The sequence below is a fragment of the Myxocyprinus asiaticus genome, chromosome 33 (assembly GCF_019703515.2).
Source record: "Myxocyprinus asiaticus isolate MX2 ecotype Aquarium Trade chromosome 33, UBuf_Myxa_2, whole genome shotgun sequence".
In the NCBI taxonomy this organism is placed as follows: Eukaryota; Metazoa; Chordata; class Actinopteri; order Cypriniformes; family Catostomidae; genus Myxocyprinus; species Myxocyprinus asiaticus.
In genome coordinates this window covers 35,145,589-35,172,633 of record NC_059376.1, presented here as the reverse complement: position 1 = coordinate 35,172,633, position 27,045 = coordinate 35,145,589, and the positions used below count along the sequence as shown (strand labels likewise).

At 37.6% G+C, this 27,045-nt stretch overlaps 1 protein-coding gene across 2 annotated transcripts in view; it reads left to right on the top strand.

Moving 5' to 3' along the window:
* LOC127423797 (double C2-like domain-containing protein beta) overlaps window positions 1-27,045 on the top strand; it is a 63,161-nt gene that overhangs the window by 14,217 nt on the left and 21,899 nt on the right. For both annotated transcript variants that reach the window (XM_051668385.1, XM_051668384.1), the window contains exons 5-8: window positions 15,394-15,503; window positions 24,569-24,695; window positions 24,814-24,870; window positions 25,049-25,173. In XM_051668385.1, coding sequence (XP_051524345.1) covers window positions 15,394-15,503; window positions 24,569-24,695; window positions 24,814-24,870; window positions 25,049-25,173 — 419 coding nt within the window. The remainder of the gene's footprint in view (window positions 1-15,393; window positions 15,504-24,568; window positions 24,696-24,813; window positions 24,871-25,048; window positions 25,174-27,045) is intronic.

The following is a 27,045-nucleotide window of genomic DNA, read 5'->3' as shown; positions in this document are numbered from 1 at the left end:
CACATTATTCCATTTCTGTTAGTCACATGTCTGTGAAACTTGTTCCGTTTATGTCTTAGTTGTTGAATCTTTTTATGTTCAAACAAATATTTACACGTGAAGTTTGCTGAAAATAAAAGCAGTTGAAAGTGAGAGGACATTTATTTTTTTGCTGAGTTTATATATACAGGTTAATCTCAAAAAATTAGAATAGTTTTCTGTAATTGAATTCAAAAAGTGGAACTTTCATATATTCTAGATTCATTACACATAAAGTGAAATATTTCAAGCCTTTTTTTGTTTTAATCTTGATGATTATGGCTTACAGCTCATGGAAATCAAAAATCCAGTATCTCAAAATATTAGAATAAAGAATTTATAAAATATATATATTTTTTTTTCAGAAGAAACCTTCTGAAAAGTATGTTAATTTATGCACTCAATACTTGGTCGGGGCTCCTTTTGCATGAATTACTGCATCAATGCGGCGTGGCATGGAGGCAATCAGCCTGTGGCACTGCTGAGGTGTTATGGAAGCCCGTCTGTATTGTTGGGTCTGGTGTCTCTCATTTTCCTCAATACCCCATGGCTGGCCAATCAAGCACAGTAATACCATTGTCAGCAAACCAGTTACTAGTAGTTTTGGCACTGTGGGCAGGTGCCAAGTCCTGCTGGAAAAGGAAATCAGCATCACCATAAAGCTTGTCAGCAGATGGAAGCATGAAGTGCTTTAAAATCTCCTGGTAGATGGCTGCATTGACTCTCGACTTGAGAAAACATAGCAGACCAACACCAGCATATGACATGGCACCCCAAATCATCATTGACTGTGGAAACTTCACACTGGACTTCAAGTAACTTGGATTCTGCGCCTCTCCACTCTTCCTTCAGACTCTGGGATCTTGATTTCCGAATGAAATGCAAAATTTACTTTCATCTGAAAAGAGGACTTTGGACCACTGAGCAACGGTCCAGTTTTTTTTCTCCTTAGCCCAGGTAAGATGCTTCAGACATTGTCTCTGGTTCAGGAGTGGCTTGACACTAGGAATGCAACACTTGTAGTCCATTTCCTGGACACGTCTGTGCATGGTGGCTCTTGACTCCAGCCTCAGTCCACTCCTTGTGAAGCTCCCCCAAGTTCTTGAATCGGCTTTGCTTGACAATCCTCTCAAGGCTGGCCAACTTTCCATGAATATGCTTTGATACAGCACTCTGCGAACAGCCAGCCCTTTCAGCAATGACCTTCTGTGGCTTTCCCTCCTTGTGGAGGATGTCAATGAGTGTCTTCTGGTCAACTGTCAAGTCAGCAGTCTTCCCCATGATTGTGGTTATGTGTACTGAACCAGACTGAGAGATTAAAGACTCAGGAAACCTTTGCAGGTGTTTTGAGTTAATTAGATGATTAGAGCTCTTCTCAGGTCAACATTTCTGTATTATAAATTCTTTATTCTAATATTTTGAGATACTGGATTTTTTTATTTCCATGAGCTGTAAGCCATAATCATCAAGATTAAAACAAAAAAAGGCTTGAAATATTTCACTTTATGTGTAATGAATCTAGAATATATGAAAGTTCCACTTTCTGAATTAAACTATGGCAAAAAATTAACTTTTCCACGATATTCACATTTTTTGAGATGCACCTGTATAACTGTATTACCATCTGATGCCACAGTATTTTTAAGCTGCGGTGTATAGTAACGAAGTACAAATACTTTGTTACTGTACTTAAGTACAGTTTTTAATATTTTACTTGAGTATAAATATTTCTTTGGACTTTTACTTTCACTTTACTACATTTTGAAGAGAAAATTGATACTTTTACTCCGATAAATTTCTCCAGACCCTTTCGTTATTTTTGCGACTGAACACCGCAAAAAAATAACAGCAGTATGTGCAAAAATGCATGCAGATCGGCGATAGTGATGTGTGATTCATTGAAAGAATCATTTGAGTCGAATCTTTTAAATTTGATTCCTTTGAACTGAACAAAAAGATTCAAAAAGGTGTCTGAATGATTCGTTTTGTGAATCATGAATCTGAATCAAAATCACAAGTGAAGTGTGCGCCATATTACGTGTCGTCTGTCTCCGCTGGGGAAGACAAGAAACTGCTCGTGTGAATTATGTTACCCCCCCCCCCCGATTAATTAAATGTATAAGTTTAGACTTAAACATTGTGAAAGCTGTGAAATAACGAAGTTATGTGTGATCAGTCCCCCGCCTTTCCAGGAGACCTGTTCATATAAAAGTCAATCACATGCGTTTACATTTTACATTTAAGATTCGCAACTTCCCAATTTAGGAGCAGATCAGAATTTCAAGGCATAATGTAAAATCAGAGTTCTCAAAGTCACTAATCTTGCACATCCAGAGCAATAAACAGATAAGTCAATCACATGCGTTTACATTTTACATTTAAACAAGATATAATGTGTATAAATAATTACCAGCGCTCATGAAAATGTGCAACAATATTTATTTTTATATTTTATGAATATGTGAATGGTCTTTGCCGAAGCAAAACTAGTTTTCTGGTGATTGCTAAAGTTGCTTTGTAGCACATTGATGCTACAGTATGTGGTAATTAGGGTTTTCTGGATGGTTGCTAGGGCATGCTATGCAGTTATCAAGGTGATCTTTGCTGTGTGTTTTGGCGCAATGCTACAGTATGTGGTTGCCAGGTTGTTACTATGCTGTTGCTAAGTTGTTTTCTGTGTTTTTTTGCCCATTGCTTTGCAGTTGACAGGGTGTTCTGGGTGGTTGCTGGGTGGTTGCTTATTGGCCCCATAATCCCATATTTATGATCATTCTGATGTGACTTGAATTAAAGGGATGGTTTGTTTAAAAATGAAAATTCTCTAATAATTTTCTCACCCTCATTCGATCCAAGATGTGTATGACTTTTTCTTTCTTTTTTCTGCAGAACACAAACAAAAAAATTTTTCAGAAGAATATCACTTATGTAGGTCAAATTAAATGTAAGTGAATGGTGGTCAGACCTTTTAAAGCTCCAAAAAGCACATAAATGCAGCATAAGAGTAATCCATAAGACTCCAGTGGTTTCATCAATGTCTTCTGTATGGATGAAATTGTTTTTTGGGTGAGAATAGACCAAAATATAACTCCTTTTTCAACTATGAATTTTGATATTAGCAGTCTTCTTGGCGATCAGGATTTCAAGTTCGATTACACTTCCCATAGTGCCACCTAGGGCTTTGCGCATACGTCAAGCACTAGAAAATGAAATCAAGCTTGAAATCATGATCGTGCCTAGAGATTGCAATGGCAAGATATACAGTGAAAATGAGTTACAGTTTGGTTGTTTTCACCCAAAACCAACTGAATTGCTTCAGAAGACATACCACTGTGGTAGTATGGATAACTTTATGCTCCCTTAATGTGATTTTTGTAGCTTGAAATGTCTGGCCACCATTCACTTGCATTGAATTAACTTACAGAGTTGAAATATTCTTCTAAAATCTTTGTTTGCGTTCTGCAGATGAAAGAAAGTCATACACATCTGGGATGGCATGAGGGTGAGTAAATGTTGAGCACCACCAATCGAATAAGTTGCCATGGGTTTAATAAACTGTTCCGTAATTTATGCAATTTACCTGTACTTTTGATACTTAAGTAAATTTAATATCAGTTACTTTAATACTTTTACTTAAGTTGTTTTCTCATGAGCTACTTTAAGTTTTACTTGAGTCAATTTCCATGAAGGTATCTTTTACTCAAGTATGACAAATGGATACTTTATACAACACTGTTTTTAAGGGAACACTTGCCTGTAAGACAATGAATATAGATTGCAAATCTGACAGATACAGGTCACTATAGTGTCTGCAGAGGCACTAAAACGATACTAAATAAACCCTTAAACTTAAACAGATAACGGATTAAAAAAATAGACAAATTTAACACGGGTATTTTTTTCCCCTCACTTTTAAATACCTGGGGCATTTTTGTAACTTTCGGTGGCTTATTTGCCCGAGCCCTGATTAAAGGGATAGTTCACCTAAAAATGAAAAGTCTGTCATCATTTATTCACCCTCACATTGTTCCAACCCCACATAATTTTCTTTCTTTCGTAGAACTCGGAAGGAGATGTTAGACAGAATGACAGCCTGTCACCATTCACTTTCACTTTATGGAAAAAAGATGCATTGAAAGTGAATGGTGACTGACACTAGCTTTCTACTTAGCATCTCCTTTTGTGTTCCACATAAGAAAGTCATAAGGATTTGGGAACAACATGAGGGTGAGTAAATGATGACAGAATTTTCCTTTTTAGGTGAACTGTCCCTTTAATTTTGGATCCTCCAGGCATAAAAAGAACCCAATTACCATACTCTCCTTTTGTCCTTTTACACACATTGCATGTTTTCATATGTCACTGCATGCAATCTGCTAATGCACTTCCTCTTATGCAGAGACATCTATTAGAATCCCATAAAGCAGAAGTGCAGGAAGCAGAAGAAAATGAAAGACAGAAAGAGAGGGAGAGATTGTGGGTCTGGAGAGTGGCCCCTTCTTAGTCGAGTGTGTGAGTGTGTGTCATCATCACACAGCATGGAGAATGAGATATCTGAGTCACACATACTCTCCCAAGCTGCTGCTTGGGGAATCACACTGCCCTGGGCCAGATGGGGAGAGAGAGAGAGAGAGAGAGAGAGAGAGAGAGAATGGGGGGAAAAGAGAAGTGGATGAGGATGAAATATTTAAAAGAAGATGCAATAGCACTGATTTGGCAAAGACAGAGAGAGACAGGTGAAACCATATGCTTTTGCTGGCAAAGATGTTATGTGAGCAGGGGTAATTAGCTATTTTTTAATTTTTTTATTTAATGAATGCTTGAAGGGCAAAACCAGATCGCTTCCAGTAATTCTTCTTTATGGTTAACTCTGGTCTGGTCTTTCTTGTCCAGGGTACCATGTTTTTTGTCCCATGAATTTAAAGGGACAGTTCACTTCATAACAGTAAAGGCTGATTTATACTTGTGCGTCGAACCTATGCCGTAGGCTATGCATAGCTACGGTGGTTAAGGCATAGCCTACGCCGCAGCCTGACGTGCACCACTTCAAAAATGTAACTGTGTGTCGAAGCAGACATGCCAAAGTAGAACTATAAATGCAAACCAACGCGTTGGCCTCTACATGGAGCCTATGCTGTAGGTTCGACGCAGAAGTATAAATCAGCCTTTACTCTTGCATCATTTACTCACTCTCAACAACCAATAATCCTCTCAGCAGTCCGAACTGTCCTGTGTAGTCTTCTGATGTCTGATTTTATAGCTGAAACAAATGGAGTAAATTAACAGAGGTTCGGGAGGAGCATGTTAATTTTAATCTGACAAATCACAGCCCACGAGCAGGAGTATATAAGCCGCTGCTTACCTGCTTCCTGTGACAACTCTCCTGACATCCCACCTCCACCCCATCTCCGCCTATTCTCTAGATCCATTATCTAAATAAGTAAAGTCCGGGGGGGTAATCAGGAGTCGAGTCTCGAGCTCTGAGCCCTCCAGTATATGGACAGCAAGCCAAATATGTTTACTCCTTCAACACAAGATTACATTAACATATGAACTACTGAAACCAGACAGTTATTGAAGTGCAGAGGACAGACTCAATGACTGCTGAGTAGAACTGTATCAGCAGCACCTGTGGCAGGTTGAACTTCCTCAGCTGGTGAAGGAAGTACAACCTCTGCAGGGCCTTTTTCACAGTGGAGTCAATGTGTGTCTCCCACTTCAGGTCCTGTGAGATGGTATTGCCCAGGAACCTGAATGACTCCATTGCTGCCACAGTGCTGTTTAGAATGGTGAGGGGGGTCAGTGTTGGGGTGTTCCTCCTAAAGTCCACAATCATCTCCACCGTTTTGAGCGTGTTCAGCTCAAGGTTGTTTTGATGGTTGTAAATGATTGTGTCAGATGGTAATGCCATGGTACTTTGATGTGTATGGTACTGAATGATTGCTATATTTATGTACCATAGTATTTACATGGACTAACAAGGTACTTTAAATAATGGTACCATGGCACTATAATGGTACATATGCAAAAAAAAAACAAAAAAAAATTATTGCATTAAATGATGGGATCAAATGGTAAAATCATGTACTAAATGATCATCATATTCATGTACCATGGTACTTATATGATATACAAAAGTATAAAAGTATGTAAAAGAATGTTCAAAAAACATGACATTGCGATGGGATGTGTCCAACTTTTTAATGATGTAAATACCATGGTAGATAAGTATGGTAATCAGTCAGTTCAAATGTTATTACTTTCTGACACAATCCCTGTACCATGGTGTAACATTGAGAAGGCAGAGCAGGAGACAAGAGCAAGCAGAGACAATGATGTAGTGGGAACCCAAGTGAAGTTTATTGACTAAGTGGATCCAAAAAATGTGAAAGAAACAAAACAGAACCTAAACATGAACCTGACAGAACTAGACTATGACTTGACTTGACTTGACTGAACTTGACTAACAAAACCAAAGACTATGACACAACTTTACTGGATAATACAATCACAATACTCGACAAAGACAAAAGGCAAACAAGAGGGCTTAAATACAAAGCATTCAGTGGCATTCAATGACAAGACAGAACTAATAACATAAGGACCAATGACAGAATTGAACTGATAAACAAGATAACAAAACTAGTAAACATGAGCCAATGAAAAGACAAGACTAATAAACCAAGAACCAATAAGAACAAGACTAGGGCTGAAACGTTTAGTCGACGTTATCGACAACGTCGACAATAAAAAAATTGTCGGCAAAAATTTCCATTGTCAAATAGTCGATTGATCTCATTTAATGTAACATGAGATCATTTGAAAGGCTAATGTTGGCACGCGAGAGCAGCACTTCAGCTCGCGCTTGATTGCGGAGAGGAAAAAAACACTGTTCACAGTCCACATCTGCTGCAGCTAGATTATAACGTGATGACATAGTGAATCATAATATATGTCACGGTGTGTATCTTATCGTGCAGAAAATAGGTGATTTGAGCTCTATTAAGAAGAGGGAGTTTGTTTTTTGTGAGTTAAAGATAAATCGAAATCAAGCGAACAAAAAGATGAGAGGGTGTAGTCTTAGCCCATTATACAATGAAAAAAAGTATTTGATTGGTCTTTTTTGGTTTGTTTTCCAATATAAATATCTGAAACTCATTACGTACATTTAATTTAGGAGCTATACTGCCGAAGAATTTGTTTTTGATTGGAGAATGTTGAATATAATATTTAATATTTAAATATTTTAAAATATCTAGAAATCCTTAAAATAAGATGCATTTGCCTGAGAAGCAACATATAAGATATTTAGACTTGCTTTCAGAGAATGTATCTTGAACATAAGTATATTTGTCTTTACTGCACTGGCTGAAGAATGAACAAGTGAAAAAATACACTTATATACAAAATACACTTTGATATTTAAGATACATTCTCTTAAAGCAAGTCAAAATATCTTCTGTGTTGCTTCTCAAGTAAATGTATCTTTATTAAGGATTTTTAGATCATTTTAAATGGAAAACAACACAAAAAAAATTGATAACAATTGGATTTTTTTTTTTTTTGCAGTGAATTTGCAGTATTTTTTTCCCTTTTAATTCAGTGAATGTCATTTAGAGGTATTTCTAAAAGATGATTTTGTCCTCTATTGTTAGTAAGCACGTTTAATACAACCTTTTAAGTCGAGGCACAAGCTGAATAGTCGCGCTAATGATTAATCGTTGCAATAATCGCCGATTAGTCAAATAATCGGTCTAATAATAGTTCGATTTATTCGATTATCAAAATAATCATTAGTTGCAGCCTTAAACAAGACACATGAAACATGAGGGAAACAGCAAACCACATGACAAGAAACAGGAAGCAAATTAATTTCAAAATAAAAGACATGAAAACAAAACATGAACAAAAACACACATAGACGTGACACATGGCAATGCATCAGTAATTTTCTAATACATTTCTAGTAAATTAACAATAGAACATTTTTTGTTTGAAAATGCACTGATTTTGTTGTTTACACCCTTTATCCTCACTGGAACAGCATTTTCCTCCACCAAAAACGTAGACTTTTGAAAACGCTTTTTATTACCGCATACTTTGGAAAACTATGAAGTTAGGAAACTGAAAATGGAGGTTTCAAACAGATTAGTGTGGATGTGCCCTAAATCTGTTGTGGTTGTTTTAGGCTATACAGCTTTTCCTCATGCAAGACCCACCAGCTACTTTCTCTATTGGCACTATTTAATTTATTGTATGTATTTTTTCCTTATGTCTGTTGCAGTTGAAGTTTGTTTTTCATTTGCCGAGCATCCTCAGGGGGCTAGAGAGAGGATAGCCAAGGCTGGCTGCATCCAGCTTTGAATGCAGCAGTGCAGAGAGCAGAAAATAAAGGGGAATAAAATATGCAGAGAAGCAACATGTTCTTCAGGCAATGAATGACGTGAAGTCACTCTGTCAGGAGAGCCAGCGAGAGAGACAGGCTGTGGTTTGGGAAATCGTGTTTGGGTTCTTCATAGCCTGAGCGGTGCTTTGATTTAACACTGATTTGCTAAATGAGTTGGTGGAGAGTAATTGCCAAGTTTGGGGGTTGCGTGTGTGTGAGGGTATTTGAAGTGTGTCTATGTTATGTTGTGGGAGTGAGTACAGGTTTATTTAGTTCCACTAAAACCAATTTATAAAAGCAGGGTCCAAAATGCACTTTATGTCATACCTGCCAATGTTGGTTGAATTGTGAGAATTTACTGGCCATAATTATTTCTTACCAGTCAGAAAACTGTATTTTGCACATATATATATATATATATATATATATATATATATATATATATATATATACCGATCAGCCACAACATTAAAACCACCTGCCTAACATTGTGTAAGTCTCCCTCGTGCTGCCAAAACAGCACCAACCCGAATCTCAAGATGATATTCTTCTTACCACAATTGTACAGAGCGGTTATTTGGCACCAACAAACATGCCACGGTCCAAATCACTGAGATCAATTTTTTTTCCCCATTCTGATGGTTGATGTGAACATTAACTGAAACTCCTGACCCGTATCTGCATGATTTATGCACTGCACTACTGCCACACGATTGGCTGATTAGATAATCACATGGATGATTGTTGGTGCCAGATGGGCTAGTTTGAGTATTTCTCCTGGGATTTTCACACACAATAGTCTCTAGAATTTATTCAGAATGGTGCCAAAAACAAAATACATCCAGTGAGCGGCAGTTCTGCGGATGGAAACACCTTGTTGTTGAGAGAGGTCATCAGATAATGGCCTGACTGGTTCGAACTGACAAAGTCTACTGTAACTCAGATAACCGCTCTGTACAATTGTGGTGCGAAGAATATCATCTCAGTGCTATTCTGAGATGCAGGTTGATGGTGTTTTAGTGGCTCGAGGGGGACCTACACAATATTAGGCATGTGGTTTTAATGTTGTGGCTGATTGTGGTATATGTTGGAGAGCTGTGTGTTTGGATATGTAAGTGCAGCGTAATTCTAGCAGGAAGACTAGCAGCTGTACATCATCGCACCATTAGCTAGGTAACTCCTAGCCAATCACATGGAAGCCATTGCTTTATAAATTTGCTCACAATCTATCACATTGCTGTTTCAGTGTGCTAACGCGTCAACCTCCACCACCCCACCACCACCAGTCGAGTCCCGTCCTGCACGGGGGTAGGCTCCTTGCCCCTGCCTCCTATCTCCGGCAGGATTTGATGGTTCAGAGTACAACTCCTTCGGACTGCCAGACGGGGCTTACGCCAAAGAGAGACATTACATTTCTGTTTTATATTCATCAAATAAATGTCATCTTAAATTTCACTCAAGTCTTCGAGTCTTCCTGATAGAAGTGTACTGTAAGAGGGGAGGTGAGCCAGGGGAAGCCTCCCGTCCTCTCTCTCTCCTCTGCGAAGTAGAGTATGTGAGAAGGTGTCTGCCTTTCACCTGAGGGAGAAGAGATAAATGATGTTTCCTCTCCTGTCCTCCCTGACTGACTCTCTCTACATCTCTCTCTTTTCATCTCTCCCTTTATCTGTCCACCTATTTATGTAGTGAGCTAGGTAGCTGGTTGCTTCCCTGACATGTTTGGTATCCTCAGTTCACAAATGGTTTATTGGTTAGACTATACCTCTATCAAAACTGCTAAATCTTTAGCAAACACAATAGTAATTCCAAACAGAATGCCTGTACATATTCAAGATGAAATTTAGGATAAAATAGAGTCAGGTGAAATGTGTTTCTGGATTTATAAAAAATGTACTTATAATATGGACTATCACTCTGGAGATACCTGGGGTGACAATGGTAATGGCCACCCACAACCTTCCAGTTACTTGCGCTGATTCTTAAAGGAATAGTTCACCCAAAAATGGACATTCTGTCATCATTTACTCACCCTCATGTGGTTTCAAACCTGTATGACTTTCTTTCCTGGAACACTAAAGAAGGTATTTTGAAGAATGTTCACACTGCCCTTTTCTCTACAACTAAAGCATACAATGACTAGGGCTGTCATGCTCCAAGCACCTTAAAAGTATACTTAAAGGAATGTTCTGGATTCAACACAAGTTAAGCTCAGTCGACAGCATTTGAGGCATAATGATGATTACCACAAAAAGTTATTTCGAGTTGTTCCTCCTTTTCTTTAAAAAAAAGCAAAAATCGAGGTTATAGTGAAGCACTAACAAGGGAAGTGAATGGGGACAATTTTTGGAGGGTTTAAAGAAAGAAATGTGAAGCTTATCATATTATAAAAGCACTTACATTATTTCTTATGTTAAAACTAATGTATTATTTAAGCTGTAAAGTTGTTTAAATTGTAATTTTTACTGTCATTTTATGGTTTTAGGGTTTGTTAACATTACATTGCCATGGTAACGAAGTTGTAAAAATGGCTATAACTTTACACAGAAAAGGTTAGTAAGTGATTAAATCACACTAAAATCATGTTTACATACAGTACATATCCTGTATGCTTCTGGCTATACTTATGAAACTGAGAGTATTTTAACATTCAAAAATTGGCTCCTATTCACTTCCATTGTAAGTGCCTTCTTTTCTTTCAAAAAAAAAAAAAAAGAGGAACAAGTCGAAATAAACATTTTTTTTTTTTTGTGGTAATCAACATTATGCCACAAATGCTATCGATTGAGCTTGTATTGAACCCAGAACATTCCTTTAAAGAGCACTCTTCTTCAAAATCTTTTTTTGTACCACAGAAGAAAGTCATGCAGGTTTGGAAACATATGAGAGTAAGTAAATGATGACAGAATTTTCATTTTTGTTCTAATTCTTTTATACATTAACCATCATGCCTTCTTTTACTGCACAAACTTGCAGGAAATCGTAGCACATCTGAGCAACAACTGATTTAAAAAAAAAATAATAATAATGTCGAGTATATAAAGCTATGGTAATTTCTGTACAGATAGAGCTTGGAGCTGTTAGCAGTTTAATGCACATGCTTTTAGGTGGTGATTTGTGAAAGCATGTTTATTTTGGGGATCACTGCGTTAAATGGAATTTAGAGCTGAGCTTCTTGATGTTACATGCATTGTGTTGGTATGGTGTAGTTAAGGCTTTGGCTGGTAATGGAGTTGCTTGACCATAACCATTGTGCCCTTGAGCAAACCTCAGTTTGCTCCAGGGGGATTGTTGATGTAGTTCTTGGTCCATTCTAAGGTGACATTGCATGAAAGTCATAGAAAAAAATTGCACTGGGTGTGTGGTGAAAAATTTCAGTAGGTTCTATTCTAAGGTTCTATTCTAATCACTAATGGAATAATACTCAGAGGTGGGTAGTAATGTGCTACATTTACTCCATTACATTTACTTGAGTAACTTTTGGGGGGGAAAAATACGTTCAGAGTAGGTTTAAAAGTGGGTACTTACTCTCACTGAAGTAAATTTCTAATGACATTTTTTTACTTTTACATCTTTACAATGGGTGGCGTTCCTGTCGTTACATTACTGGGTTTAATTTTAATTAATGTGTAATTTATTGAGAGATTATTGAATGGGACTTTTACCAGAGCAAAAGTTCACACAGCTGCACGTGCTGCTGTCATAGAATGTCACTCAAGTCATCAGTGCTTGCCGCATCAGATGCTTAAAGTGAAACACTTTCTTTGCTCCGCACAGTGAAAAAAAAGAATAGTTTTGTCCTGCAGTGCCTTCATTTAACACCAAGACAAGCGGCTATTTCAAGATTAAAATCACAGCTTCAATTCAAGGCAGCACGCTGAAGTAAGTTTTGGCTCTAATCCTAACGCGGGCTTTTCTGTGTTATGTGATGGTCATTTTCAGGGTGATTCTGTAACTGGGCTGTAAATTAGAGTTAATTGTGGGTAATAATGAGTGAACAAAAGTAGGGAACGAGTGGCTCAGGCAATCCTACAAAATGACAGACACTCGAAATAGTGCACTATATAGTGGATGGGGGCGGTTTCAGACACAGCAAGTGTTCCACGACTGGGGTTGCTGCCCTACACAGGCTGCGTACTCTGCGCTTAGAGAGCGGCGGTACTGCTGTACAGAACTAATGATCTAAATACTTTTGACTCTGAAAACTGTAACTACACTGAAATAAGAATCCATGCAGGACTTTAAAAGCTATGAAATAGCAAAAGAAGGCATTAATAAAGCATGATCTTGCTTTGGTTTATATTTCAGCATTATATATAATGTCCCTGTGGGACATTTTCAAGTTTTCACCGAAATAATTACTAGAAATGTTTCCAAACCTCTCTTATTGACAAATCCATCCAGATCTGACAAGAGCCCTTAAAGGGATAGTTCACCCAAAAATTAAAGTTCTCATTATTTACTCACCCTCATACCACCCCAGATGTGTGTGTGACTTTCTTTCATCTGCTGAACTCAAATGAAGATTTTTAGAAGAATGTCTCAGCTCTGTAGGTCCATACAATGCAAATGTATGGGTGGCAACATTTTAAAGCTAATCAAAATCACATAAATCAGCATAAAAGTAATCCATAAGACTCCAGTGGTTAAATCAGTATCTTCAGAAGCAATGTGATAGGTGTGGATGAGAAACAGAGAAACAGATCACCTTCACATTCTTCTTCCTGTGTTTTTGGTGATGCACATTCTCTGCATATCGCCCCCTGCTGTCTAGCAAAAAATTACAAATATTGATCTGTTTCTCACCCACACCTATCATATCACTTCAGAAGATATGGATTTAACTACTGGAGTCTTATGGATTAATTTTATGCTGCCTTTATGTGCTTTTTGGAGCATCAACTTTTTGTCCTACAGAGCTAAAATATTGTTCTAAAAATCTTAATTTGTGTTCTGCAGAAGAAAGGAAATCATACACATCTGGGATGGCATGAGTGTGAGTAAATGATGAGAGAATTTTCATTTTTGAGTAAACTACCCCTTTAAAGTGATAGCTCAACCATAATTTAATATTCTGTCATCATTTCCCTTCCCTCATGTTGTTCCAAACCAGTGTGATGCTTTGCATTATGTGGAACATAAATATGTGAGACAGAATGTTAGGGACTGACAGTCTCGCTCACCATTCACTTTCAAAATATAGAAGAAAAATAAATGATCTGAAGGTAAATAGTGACTCTATTCTGTCTAATATTAACTTCGTGTTGCATGGAAGAAAGAAAGTCATACGGGTTTGGAACAACATGATGGTGAATGATGACAGAATTTCCATTAATAATAATAATAATTCTGTAATACATGTTAAATGTGTATTATGTAATGGAATATAGTGGAGTTAACGTCTATTGTCATTTGTGAAAGTAACGAGTTAGTCATTACTTGAGAACTCTTTTAATTGGATACTTTTTTACTCTTACTCAAGTAATTATTTATGTTAGTACTTCTACTTGAGTAATTTTTTTTTTTTTAAGTAATTGTACTTTTACTTGAGTACAGTTTTTGGCTACTCTACCCACTTCTGATCATATTTGCCTTAATATCAGCCGCATTTGTTGTGTATAAACTGCTCATCAACATACACCCACTGTTCCTTGTGCTCACAGTGGGTTAATGGATTCAGGCAATTTTATTGCTCCGATGTTGCTCTTTCATAACTCAGGAAACGTAACAGTTTTTAGTGGTGCTACATTAAATATAAACTTTGTTTCTGATGTTTCTACTGAAATTCCTTTGGAGAAACAAAAATATACACAAATGAGACTATTGTTGACAGGACTGTAGAGCTCTGAAAATAATGTGGATAGCATAATGTAGCTCAGACAATTTGGTCTTGGAAAAATTTGATTAGTAATGTTTGATTTCATATAGAAATCTCTGACTTTTGTAGACTTGCTGTTATTGGCAAATCATAGACATGAAACTGTGGCAGCATTTATGCAAAATGACATAATCAACAAAACCTTCCTCCCTACCCTAAACCTTACACCTAAACCTAATCAATAATATAATAAAAAGCAAAGTGTGACATGAAAAATGCAATATTGTGGTGCATCTATGGCACTTTTGGCTCATGTGTCAACTTGCGTGCTCTTCGGGACTTGTACTTGCTCTTTGGTTTTAAGTTGATTCTGCAATGCAAATGTTAAAATGTATCGCCTTGCAAGTCATGCACTCTAGTAAGTGTTTAGATGTCATAAGATAGCATTGTGTGAGGAACAGGGTGAAAAGTATGTGTTTATGAACTGATAATCTGCAGTTTTACTGGTGATTTGTGTGAAAGGGAATTAAATTCATTGTTGTAGCACCTCTATTGTTCACTTCAGTAGGAAACTGCCGTGATACAAAAAGGAGCCACGAAAATGCGTAGTTCTACCAGGAAGATATCTGGATTCATTCCATCAGGCATCTCATCCAATCACAATACAGCCTCCGCTTTATAAGCCTGCTCAGCTGCCTCTCATTGTTCGCATACTTGTTTTCACCCCACCCCACCCCATCACCACCAGTTTAGGTCCCGTCCTGGGTGGGGGTTGATCCGCTCCCCTGCCTTCATCATCTCCAGCAGGATCTGATGGTTCAAGCAAGCATCGGCAGTGTGGGATGGGCCTTATGCCAAATGATATCTTTTCAAGTATTTATTTTCAAGTATCTTTTCATTCGCATTAATTCCATTGATCGAGTCTTTCTGATAGAAAAATCATTTTGCAAATATGTAGGAATAGTAAATTGATTCTATAAGACCAGGTTGGAGATTGGTCTATTTGTCTGTTCTACTTTGGTCTGTTTCTCAAGAGAAAAATGTTGAGATGCAGCAGACTGAAGCAAAAGTATCCATTTGCTCTTCATGTTTGTCATTGCTGTCTTGGAGAAACAATTGAGATATTTATATTTTTCTAAATTCTCAATCAACCTCTCTTATTTTCTCTCTCTTTCAGGCAAATAAACTGCGCACTAAGACTTTAAAAAACACGCTGAATCCTGTGTGGAACGAGACCCTAGTCTATCACGGCATCACGGCAGCTGACATGACCACAAAAACCCTCAGGTACCACCACCGTTTCCCATCATCCTCTGCTCTCCATGCTCACCATGGCCATTGATGTAGGATCCCTTCAGCTACAGCTATTTCTGGCCCACTCTGTGACTTTACCTGCATTTTGACTTGTATCCAAACTCACCTTAAAAACATATGGTTCTCTGTAGCTCTGTTGGCATGCCAATGGTGTGGACGGCAAATCCCATGAGTCTCTCTGCCTGGCTTATTAATCACTCTGAGACAATGAGAACATGTGTTTGCAATAACGATCAGAATGCTCTGCCCTATTTGTATGTGTGGGTTTGAATGCTTTGGCCATAAAGGTCAAGGAAACTCTCCAGGAGTACATTGTCATGTAGAGCACACACTCAGAAGGCCATGTGTGGGCATGAGTATACATGTGTGTGTTGTAGACATAGAAAGTGTGGACCTCTCCATGGTGCAATCACACAATAGCCTTAGGGTAACACACACACTTGGGTCCAACCTGCTGTGTTGAGGAATGGTACAATTTAAGCATAAAACTCAAGAGGACAGAGAGAGAGAGAGAGAGAGAGAGGGGTTCCATTCCTCTTCAGCTGTAATAGAAACCCTTCTGATGCACAGTCGGAGAAACAAACCTAGCAGGAGCTGTCGCAGGATGAGACAGAGCAAGAGAGATACAGAGAGTGGAGCTACTTCCTTTCTGTGTTCCACTTTTTGGTTGACACTGTGAAAAATTTGAGTTTTATGCTGAAAGGTTTTTAACTCAAGAGCGATTTATTCTCAGAGATGGAGACAGACCTTCAATCCAGACACTATGCTTTTGCAGTACTATGAAAAATGGTAGGATTTGTGACACTGTATAAAACAGAAGCCTCTTTTAGATTAAAAAACAATTTACTTTGTTTAAAATCTTGCATATGATGCACTAGACACCTTTGGTCATGAGCAAATTAGGTAATCCTGTACTTTGCTGCCTAATCTCACAGAATCATGTTACTATACCTACATTTTTACGAAATAATTTTTACATGGCTTGTTGTACATATCCTGGCAGTTTCCTGGTGAAATGAACACCACATCAACAATTACAAGTAATATGGTCAGTTCATAAGCCCTTAATATTCGCCCTGTTCGTGTTCCTCGTATTTTACATCTAAACGCTTTTACTGTAGTGTATGACTTGTAAGGCAGTGTATTACATAAACAACTACATTTGCAAGCTTGTTTGAGAGAGATCAAATTGAGTGTAATACTGACGAGCACGGCAACATGTAAGCTGAAAGTATCATAGAAGCGCCACCTAATAACGTTGTTACTTTAGCAATGGCGTTTTTCATGTCTCATTTGCTTTTTATGTCACTAAAGCTTAGGTCAGTGGCTTTCAAACTGGGATCCAGGAACCGCAGGGGGCCACAAGGGGGTGCCTGGGGGTCCGAAAAAATTTCGGGGAAAACGTGCTAAAAATGTTGACATTATTACCAATTCATTCTAAAATCATGGCATTAAACACAATTATTTTATTCTATTGACAGCCATAGTTTTAAACAGTATGAAATAAAAACAAGCCTGCATATAATTTCATATATTAAAGAAATAAGAAATACTGTATTTTCAAGCAGTGAGTGGACATTTCATCTTGAAACTGCCACAATATGTGTAATGTTGTAGAGGTTTGGGTGCTTATGTCCACAGGTTTTAAGAATGTCCTGTGGTCCAAAAGCCCAGGAAAGAAATTAGTGAAGGGATAGGTAAGATTCTTGGACACAAAGAGTAGAAATCAGCAGGGACCTGGTGATACAATATATATGATAATATTGCAGTTATTTTCATTTAGTGTATTGTGATTAGAAACTATGATATATTGCGACGTTTTACTTGTTTCTCATTCAGTAGCCTTAAACATAGGTGCATTAATGTAATTTAAAGATTGACAAGAGAGAAAAGCATACATTGGTTCCTGCGTATTTGTCCTTGCTGTGTAACTGTATGTAGGATCTGTACGGACACCCTTATAAATGGAACAAGTTAGACTAAAACTAATAACTATGGACTAATAATTATATTAGACTTATATTCTAGAGTTTGCAGTTTGGTCAAATTAAAAATAATTGAGCATACGTTGATGCCACTGGACGTTATAGACTTATCACATACTTGTGTACTTATGAGTGGTGGATCTTTTTCCCCAAAAAAATATTAATGTAAAAAAGTCAACTAAAATTACTCTTTCTTGGTGTTATATTATTGTGTGGTAAAATATTGTGATACTTTAAAGAAATGTTTTTTCCACTGAGCTCACTGCTTTATGCTGTATACAAGCTGTCTTGCTGGCAGTTCAGTTAAACCTAACTTGTGAAGACATTGGTCCATGCAGCTGCCCCAACAGACTTTGTTAAAATTGTGAATTTCATATAAAACGCCTGTACATATCTATTTGGTTTTAAGTAATTTGGCAGTTTCTCCCTTTAGAAAGAATGTCTGGGTGTGGTCCAATGGAGGGTGGGTTGTTTCTTTAGAATCTGGAAACCATTCTTGGACTAGGTCAACTCATCAATGTAAGAGGGGAGGCTAGGCGAGTACAAGAAAAAGTATTTTCTTCTGTTTTTGTGTATATCTCACACTAAATTGTTTCAAAAATTCTAACAAAATCTAACATAAGGCAATCAGAGTAAACACAAAATACAGTTTTTAAATTATGTTATTAATTGAAACAAAAAAGTTATCCAATACCAACTGGGCCTGTGTGAAAAAGTATTTGTCCTTTAGTTACTAAATCGCCAAATCTATGAAACAGCATTCATAATGGGGTTCAGCTGGACTAGACACACCCAGGCCTGATTACTGCCAGCCCTGTTCAATCAAATCAACACCTAAATAAAACTTTTTCAGCAGCATGAAATTGGCTAAAAGGTCTCACTCAGTAGCACACTATGCCAAGGTCGAAAGAAATTCCAGAAATGATGAGGAAAAAGGTGACTGAAATACATTAGTCTGGGAAGGGTTACAAAGCTATTTCAAAGGCTCTGGGACTCCAAAGAACCACAGTGAGAGCCATTATCTCCAAATGGAGAAAACTTGGCACAGTAGTGAACCTTCCCAGAAGTGGCTGACCTTCCAAAATTCCTCCAAGAGCACAGCGACGACACATCCAGGAAGTCACAAAAAAGCCAAGGACAACATCCAAGGAACTGCAGGCCTCTCTCGCATCAATAAAGGTCACTATAAGAAAGGTCCACTATAAGAAAGACACTGGCTAAAAATGTCATCCATGGAAGTGGTGAGGCAAAAACCACTGCTGACCCAGAAGAACATTAAGGCTTGTCTGAATTTTGCCAACACGCACCTTGATGATCCTCAAATATTTTGGGAAAACGTTTTGTGGAATGCTGAGTCAAAAGTGGAACTGTTTGTAAGACAGGGGTCCTGTTACATCTTGTGTAAATCAAACACAGAATTCCACAAAAAGAGCATCATACCTACGGTCAAGCATGGTGGTGGTAGTGAGATGGTGCAGGGATGCTTTGCTGCTTCAGGGCCAGGGCAACTTGCAATAATTGAGGGAAACATGAATTCGGCTCTCTATCAGAAAATCCTAAAGGAGAGCGCCCGGTTATCAGTCCGTGAGTTGAAGCTCAAGTGCAACTGGATTATGCAGCAAGAAAATTATCCAAAGCATAGGAGTAAGTCCACGTCTGAATGGCTCAAAAGAAGCTAAATTAAAGTTTTGGAGTGGCCTAGTCTAAGTCCTGACTTGAACCTGATTGAGATGCTGTGGCAGAACCTTAAACAGGCAGTTCATGCTCAAAAACTCTCCAGTGTGGCTGAACTAAAGCAGTTCTGCAAAGAAGAGTAGGCAAAAGCTCCACCACAGTGTTGTGAAAGACTGATCTCCAGTTATTGGAAGCATTTGGTTGCAGTTGTTGCTGCTAAAGGTGGCACAACCAGCTATTAAGTTTAAGGGGGCAGTTAGTTTTTCACATGGGTGATATAGGTGTTGGATAACTTTTTTGGTTCAATAAAAAAATATATATTTGAAAACTGTATTTTGTGTTTCCTCAGGTTGCCTTTGTTTTATATCTCGTTTGAAGATCTAAAACAATTTAGTATGAAAAATATACTAAATTATTGGGATGACCTCTGTGGATTTTTTTTTTTTTTTTTTTACATTTATGCATTTGGCAGACACTTAAACCCAAAGCGACTTACAGTGCATTCTGTACATATATTGTATGTTTGATCAGTTTGTGTGTTCCCTCGAAATATAACCCATAGCCTTAAGCCACGCTGTATCAGTTGAGGTACTCAACCTACTGTAATGTTTTTCCTGCATACAAATTGACAGGCTCATGGTGTTTATTGAACTCTCTGTAATATTAATTGTAGACATAATGTCTGTCATAAGTGACACATAACATTTCTCATAGCATACACTGTTTCGCGCCACTTTAGAATCCCAAAGGATTAGTTTGATTCATTTCTGCTCTATTACGCTCTGTGACCATTATCCAGAAGAGCAGGTTGCCGAAGCCCAGGGCGTAGACAGAGTATGTCACCACCACGGGCAGCGTCAGCACCTTGTCACACTAGCTATGTCTGGAGTATGACAGCTGGCCAGTTTCTAACCAACTGCAGTAGCTCAGTACTGTGAAAGTGAGAGGCATGCATATTTAAGTATTAAAATATGAACAAGTCTTGCAATTAAGTTCTCATTGATACAGTACCTCCACCAAACTGATGCTCCAAAAATATAATGGTGCCTTAACTTAAAGGGACAGGTCACCCAAAAATGAAAATTCTGTCAATAATTCACTCATGTTGTTCCAAACACATATGACTTTCTTTCTTCAGTAGAACACAAAAGGAGATGTTAGGTAAAATGTAAGCCTCAGTCACCGTTCACTATCATTCACTGAGATTTACATACTGTAATACCTAACTGCTGAGAACTACTATATCCCTTTAAAGACTTGGAGAAATGTTTTCTTATTCTAAGTAAGCAAGCTGCTCCATGCTCACTTCTCTTCATTTCCCAAATCGCCATTTGTCAACAAATGACCTTTCTTCATCAGCTTTCCTTTTAAATGTGAATGTCATTTCTGACATGAGAACAATGACTGCTGGTAGCAGGCAATTGGCAGGGAACATTTTGTGAAGAATGGCTTCGTTATCAATAGTACAATTGTGCCATTATACACATGGAAAGCATCCTTTGCTGTTACTAGAGTCATCAGCATAACTACATTAACATGGAAAACACTTCACATGTGTTCAATGTAGTAAGCAGAATTTGAAGAGCTTCAGTTCTTGAACAAAGTTGATCAATTTAATTTGTCACATTTAAAAAAAACCTTGTTTAAAAAAATACCCTAATGCTTTGTCCTAACCAGACTTGACTTAGCATTTCCAGTGTCAAGTGGATTTTCTGATCTCACTGAAAGTGAAAATGCGGTGTAAAGAGACAAAATCACAGCCAATCAGACCATATTTGATGATGAAGAATAGACCTTTTTCGCATACTGTGATGATGCTTTTCCGCCTTATTTAGAAGCAAAAATCTTGTAAACTTTTTTTTATTTAAATTGTTTTATTATTTTGTTTAAATTTAAGACATTATGCTTTGTATTATATTACCCTGGAATTAAAAAAGTTACCACAACTTAATACAGGGGTTTCTAATACAGCTGTTGAGGGAATGACAGGAGTGGCAACTAAGTCCAGAAACACCTACGCAAGTACGTGGACACACGTGTGAGCACTTGGCCACCGCGTTTCCAGCTCGCGGTCTGGTTGATGGTAACAAACCTCAATAGAGTTATTCAAAAGTCTGTGCCATTAAACTGGATGTGTTATTATAATATATATAAATATACTGACTTTAACTTACTTAATCAGGAATGTCAGGAAAGCTGTCGAAATTGCGTTAATCGTGTTAAAGAAAATTAACGCGTTAAACATTTTAAATGAATTGCATGCATTAAAGCATTTTGTACAAAAACAAACCCAGATGGGACCTGTGAAAAGATGATTTCAAATGACTCACTGGAGTGAAGCATCAGCATTTCATCCGTGCCATGTTGCGCTTCGTCTTACCGGACTGTCTGGATGAAGTAGGGTACAACGGGGCTAAAGCTCTGTGGGGTAAAAGGCTCCATTGATTTTATTTTCTTCCAAAACACTAAATAGCATTAACAACTACCACAGAAATTTGCTAAACACCTGTTTGTCATTATGCACTGCAAAATTTTCCTGTTCCATGAGACCTTTGCGTGTGGTGTCTAAATGTTGATTTTAAGGCAGTTTGATCAAATTTTTTATATTTTTTTCAAATGTTACAAATTTATGTAGCTAATGAATATCCTGGAAATTATATTTCTTTTGGGACAAAACACTACTTTATCATTTTCAGGTTTGTTTAAGGTTATTAAATCAAAATTTTTTCAATAACTTTCCCATAAGTGAAAGGATGGAATTTGGGGTAAAAATCACCCCCCGTGGCAGGGGCTAAAGGCCCCTATTAAACACATTGTTTTTTTTTTTTAAAGTAGGGCGAATAGATTTGTTACGAACATTTTTCAAAGTGGGCTCACATTGACTCTAATCATAATACAGATTAGTTTGTTTATAGAATACTTGAGATGTAATAAAATGTCAAATGTGTTTGAAATTAACTGAAAATGGTAAACCATTTTCTGAAGTAGTTATTTTGAGTAAGTATTATGTTAATTTGTTACTCAAAGCATCTAGCTGTCTCAAAATTAGTTGCCTAAATTGACAAATTGTTGCCTGTAACTATTGCTCTGGTGTCTACACTAGTGTTAAAATTACTTTACCCCAAGTGTGGGGTAAAAGGCTCCCTCACCACCTTTTTTTAAGAAATTAATTTTAATCAAAACAACTTTCCGTTATTCTTTTCACACAAATTATGTTGCTCCACACATTTTTTATAAAATAAAATAAAAATGTTCGATCTTGATAAATTTAGTGATCAGTAAAAAAGCTACATTTCCTTAAGGGGTACCTTTAGCCCCGTCATTTACATGCAAAATGCCAGTGCTCAGGTCAAAACAGCATTTTTGAATCATGTGAATGCGACTTAATGACCGTTAAAGCAATGTAAATAGCCACGATTAATGTTGTGGAGGATGAGAGTTTAAGCCCATTGCAATAAATACTCAACCTATGGTGACTAGATCTTTCATTTAGTCAACCTTCTACTTAGACTTTGTTTAAAGTTACTTGAATTGGTGCTTTGTACTTTGTTTCAAAGATATTGTTACATATTGTTTTCTTGTCTAAGAAGGAACATAATGCATTTTGACAAGTATTTATAGTCAAATTTCAGCATTTTAAAAATATGCGATTTTTCACGATTAACTATTCTCTTCAAAATGTTGCTCCATCATGACGTTAGCTGGCTTGAATGAGAAAACTCACCTCTGAGGGGGACAGTTCATGTCTGCTATAGCTCCCCTTGTGGCAACATTCAGAATGCATTGGGTACTTGTGTTGCGTTATGAATTTAGGTCTGACACATTTTGGAATGCAACAGTGCACAATTGATCTTGTTTAGCTAGAAGCATCTGCATTCACGTACAGGATGTTTCAACTTTCCAGAAGAATTTAATGTCAACTACCCACATACAGGTGACAGTCATACGCAAGCAAACTCTCCAAATAATCCCAATGACTGACAGTAACAAGGAAAATCTCATCCATATGAGTTAATAAAGGGAAGAACGGTCACCAGAGCAGGTTACAGGAAGTCCAGAGTTATCCACGTCCACAAGTGTGTGTGTGTGTGTGTGTGTGTGTGTGTGTGTGTGTGTGTGTGTGTACACCTGGCTGTAAGAAATGACTAATTCAGCTCTAGATGCAAGTGAGAAGTCAACAGGATCATGATGTCAGCGTCATCTGCTTATGTGCAATCTGCTCCTTGCTCTTTGACACCCACATTGACACTCTATTTCTTACTCTCCCACATTCTGCTACTTGTTTCCTCTTCCTTCTTGGTTCGTCTGCCTCATCTATTCTTTTCTCAGTGTTTTTTTTTTTTGCTTTTCATCTGTTGTTGACGTAAAACCCATGAGTCTTTTCTTGCATTGTTCAATTAAAGTCTTCTTTTCTCATCTCTCTTCTTCACTGAAGATGGGAAATTATGAAAATGTGACAATGTCCCTTCCTTAAAGAAATAGTTAACCTAAAAATAAAAATGCTATTATTATTTACTCATTTACTCAGATGTAATGTCATTTTCTCATATCCTGGCCTCTATTTTCCATATAATGTAAGTGAATGAGGACAGGACATTTCATGCTTCACAAATGACTCAAAAGCACCATAAAAGCATCATAAAACTCATCCATATGACTTGAGTGCCATATTCCGAGAGTTCAAAAGTCATACAGTAGCATTGAATTGGAAATAGACTGATATTTAAGTCATAATTCACTGAAAATGTTTCCCTCCGCCAAACCTTTGAAATGGACTACAAAGTACAGATGGACTATAAAAACGTCATGTAAATGCCATTTGACTTGAAAAACCTTTGGCCCTTGTCTTGTGACCAAACGTCATTGACATCAATGAGGCCATATTTTATTTGAGAGCTACAGCCGATTGGAGGATTTTCAGTAAACACTGACAAAATTTTGGTCTGTTCATCACATAAAGCTATCACATTGATTCAGAAAACTTGGAGTATAGTGCTTGAGTCATCTAGAGCACTTTTTATAATACTTTCCTGGAGATTTTGTCATTTTTAAGCTTGACAGCCCCAGTCCCCATTCCCTTTCATGATTTGAACAGAATATTCTTCAAAACTTTACTTTAAACTACTTTTTTTTTCCAGTTCTGTTGTTGAAATCTCTCTTCTCTAAGTGGAAATGTTCTCTCAATCTCTTTCTTTCTGAGTGTCAGTACCACCTACGGTTTGAGTCTCAGCCTCTCTTGCAGTTTTCCTTCTCTCTGGCTGTGTGCGTGACACATTAAACATGTGCTGTCTTGAGAGATGAGAGAAGACTTAGAGTTGTAGAGTTTTGAGTGTCATATATCTCTCTCTCTCTCTCTCTCTCACCTTCTCTCTCTTGCAGGCTGTGTGTGTGTGATATGGATCGTTTAGGACGGAATGAGTTCATAGGTGAAGTCAGGGTGGCTCTCAAGAAACTGAAGGAGGGAGAAAACAAGAGATACAACATGGGCCTTGAGAGAATTGCACAGGTGCGTGTATGTGTGTAAGCCAGAGAGGCTGAGATTACGTCCGTTGGAATTTGTACTATGCATAATTTAGAGTTTGGGTATTTGGTGTATTATTAATAACCTTTCTATGGTCTTACAGACCCGGGAGGGTAACAGTCAGGCAGTGGATTCTGGGGCTGTTGTTGCAGAGGAGGAGGTATAGATCCGACACTTTCCATTCCATACTTGAGAACTCTCTATTTACACTGAAACTACTGCAGAACATAGAGTTCTTACATATTCTGACATGTATTCTGTAATGTATTCTTAATGGAATATTGATCAGTGAAAACAAGGCGACTGCAGAATCACACTCTCTCTCTCACTTTCTCTAGCGTGGCCGTATCCTGGTCTCTCTTATGTACGTCACAGAGAAGAGCTCTCTGGTTGTGGGAATTATTCGCTGCGCCCACCTGGCCGCCATGGATTCTAATGGCTACTCGGACCCCTTCGTCAAGATGTGAGTCTTGAAACGATTGGAAAAAGAAAAAGAGGGAGTGAGAGGGTAGGAGAGAGTTTGACAGTAGTTTCTTTGACTCTAAATACCTAGATATTAAATGCCAAGATTTAAAAACTAAGCAATGCAACTCTATGAACCCCTTCAGAACCGAGTCTTAAATATCTGTGATGGTCCATCATTTTTTTACATTATACATTTGTCAGATGCTTTAATCCAAAGATATACATTTTATCCCTTTTTGAGTTCCCTGGAAAGCATTTGTTGTTTTTCAACAGTCGGCCAATTTCCATGCAGACAGTTGTTTTAATTGGCTAATACCGATTGTTTTGGTCGATACATCTGTGCATCTCTAGCCTCTAGTGTTGCCCTATGGAGATTGCACTTATCAGTATACTTAATCTTGTAATCAGTACTTCAAAGCACAAATGTAGTCCAAACTGTGTAAAAAAATAAAATAATTATCAGGCAAGTTTAATCCCTAGGGCACCTGTAGTTAGTCAAGAGTGGGGATGATTATTCTTTATCCAGCTTTTTTAAGTTATTTATTTTTTTAAATATTTATATTTGAATTTCTATTAATTGAATTTTGTTAAACATTACACAGTTAAATTTGATGGAATTTTGTTATTAAATTAAAATGCTTAAATCTAAAAAATTATTGGCTTAAATATTTTTTGAGTGAAAATACAGTAGTTTAAAACAGATGGTAAGTTTTAACAAGCAAGATTTTTGTTTCATCCTCTCCTTGAATAGGAGATAGCACAGCTTCAGACACACATGTAAATGTTACTGTGTTATAACTGGCATCGTCCTCCTCATTGTTAGCATCATGGATTTCATTTCAGGGTGATTTATTTCTTGCCATACCTGTGGTTGATCATAATATATCGCCCTGTGGATTCTTGAAACAAATCATTCAAAGCCCACACGTAGAAAAGACAAGAGGGGCTTTTATTTAGAGGCACAGAAAATTAATAGGGTATAGAGATGGAGCCAGAGAGTCAGGAGGGAAGCAGAAAAGTAAAAAAAAAAAAAAAAAAAAAAACTCAGAAAAGTTTTGAGTTGCTTTTTTTTATCTTCCTCCTTCAGCCATGGCTTCCCAACCCTCGGCTCCCAGGCACAGCGTTGCTTTTTTTCTCATTTGTCACGGCTCTCCTTCTCAACTCTATCCATTTCGTAAATCCTGGACCACTTTCCCCCTGTCGATGGCTTCCTGTTCATTCTTATCGTGGGTGTATTTTGATGTGTTGTGTGATGTAGTGAGGAGTTTTTCCACTATCTGCTCCTTCAAGATAAGATTTCCTTGTTTATCATGCCAGTTACAGGCACTGATGGGCTCAATAGAGCAGGAGAAATCTATTGTTGGAGAGTGGACTGCTTTTATACAGCAGGATAGACTGCTGGGGTTTTGTGTGTGTGTGTGTGTGTGTGTGTGTGCGTGTGTATGTGTGAGAGAGAGAGAGAGAGAGAGACTGTGGCAGTTGTTTAGGACTGGACTTGTCAATATAGTTTAGAATAAGATAGAAATTTTGACTGGCTCTCTCGGTTTGACATGTTTGACAGCATGGCAGAGGTTTGTTTGGATGTTGGGATTGTTTGTGCATCGTAACCGCTGGGCCATATGTTATTTAAACTTTGTCCGCTGAGGTTGATTCCTGTTATGGCAGAATTTTGCTGAATTTATTGAAGCAGCAAAGTGTCTTGTTATTAAACAGGATTTTCTGAATCAGTCGCTCTTTATGTTTTTAATAGCTATAAAGGCTTTTACTGTAATTATTGAAAGACTTCCCGGTAGCCAAAATAATGCAACATAATTGAAATATGGCAACAATGCAGAAACATTGTTTTCAGTGTTTTCAGGCAGTGCTGGGC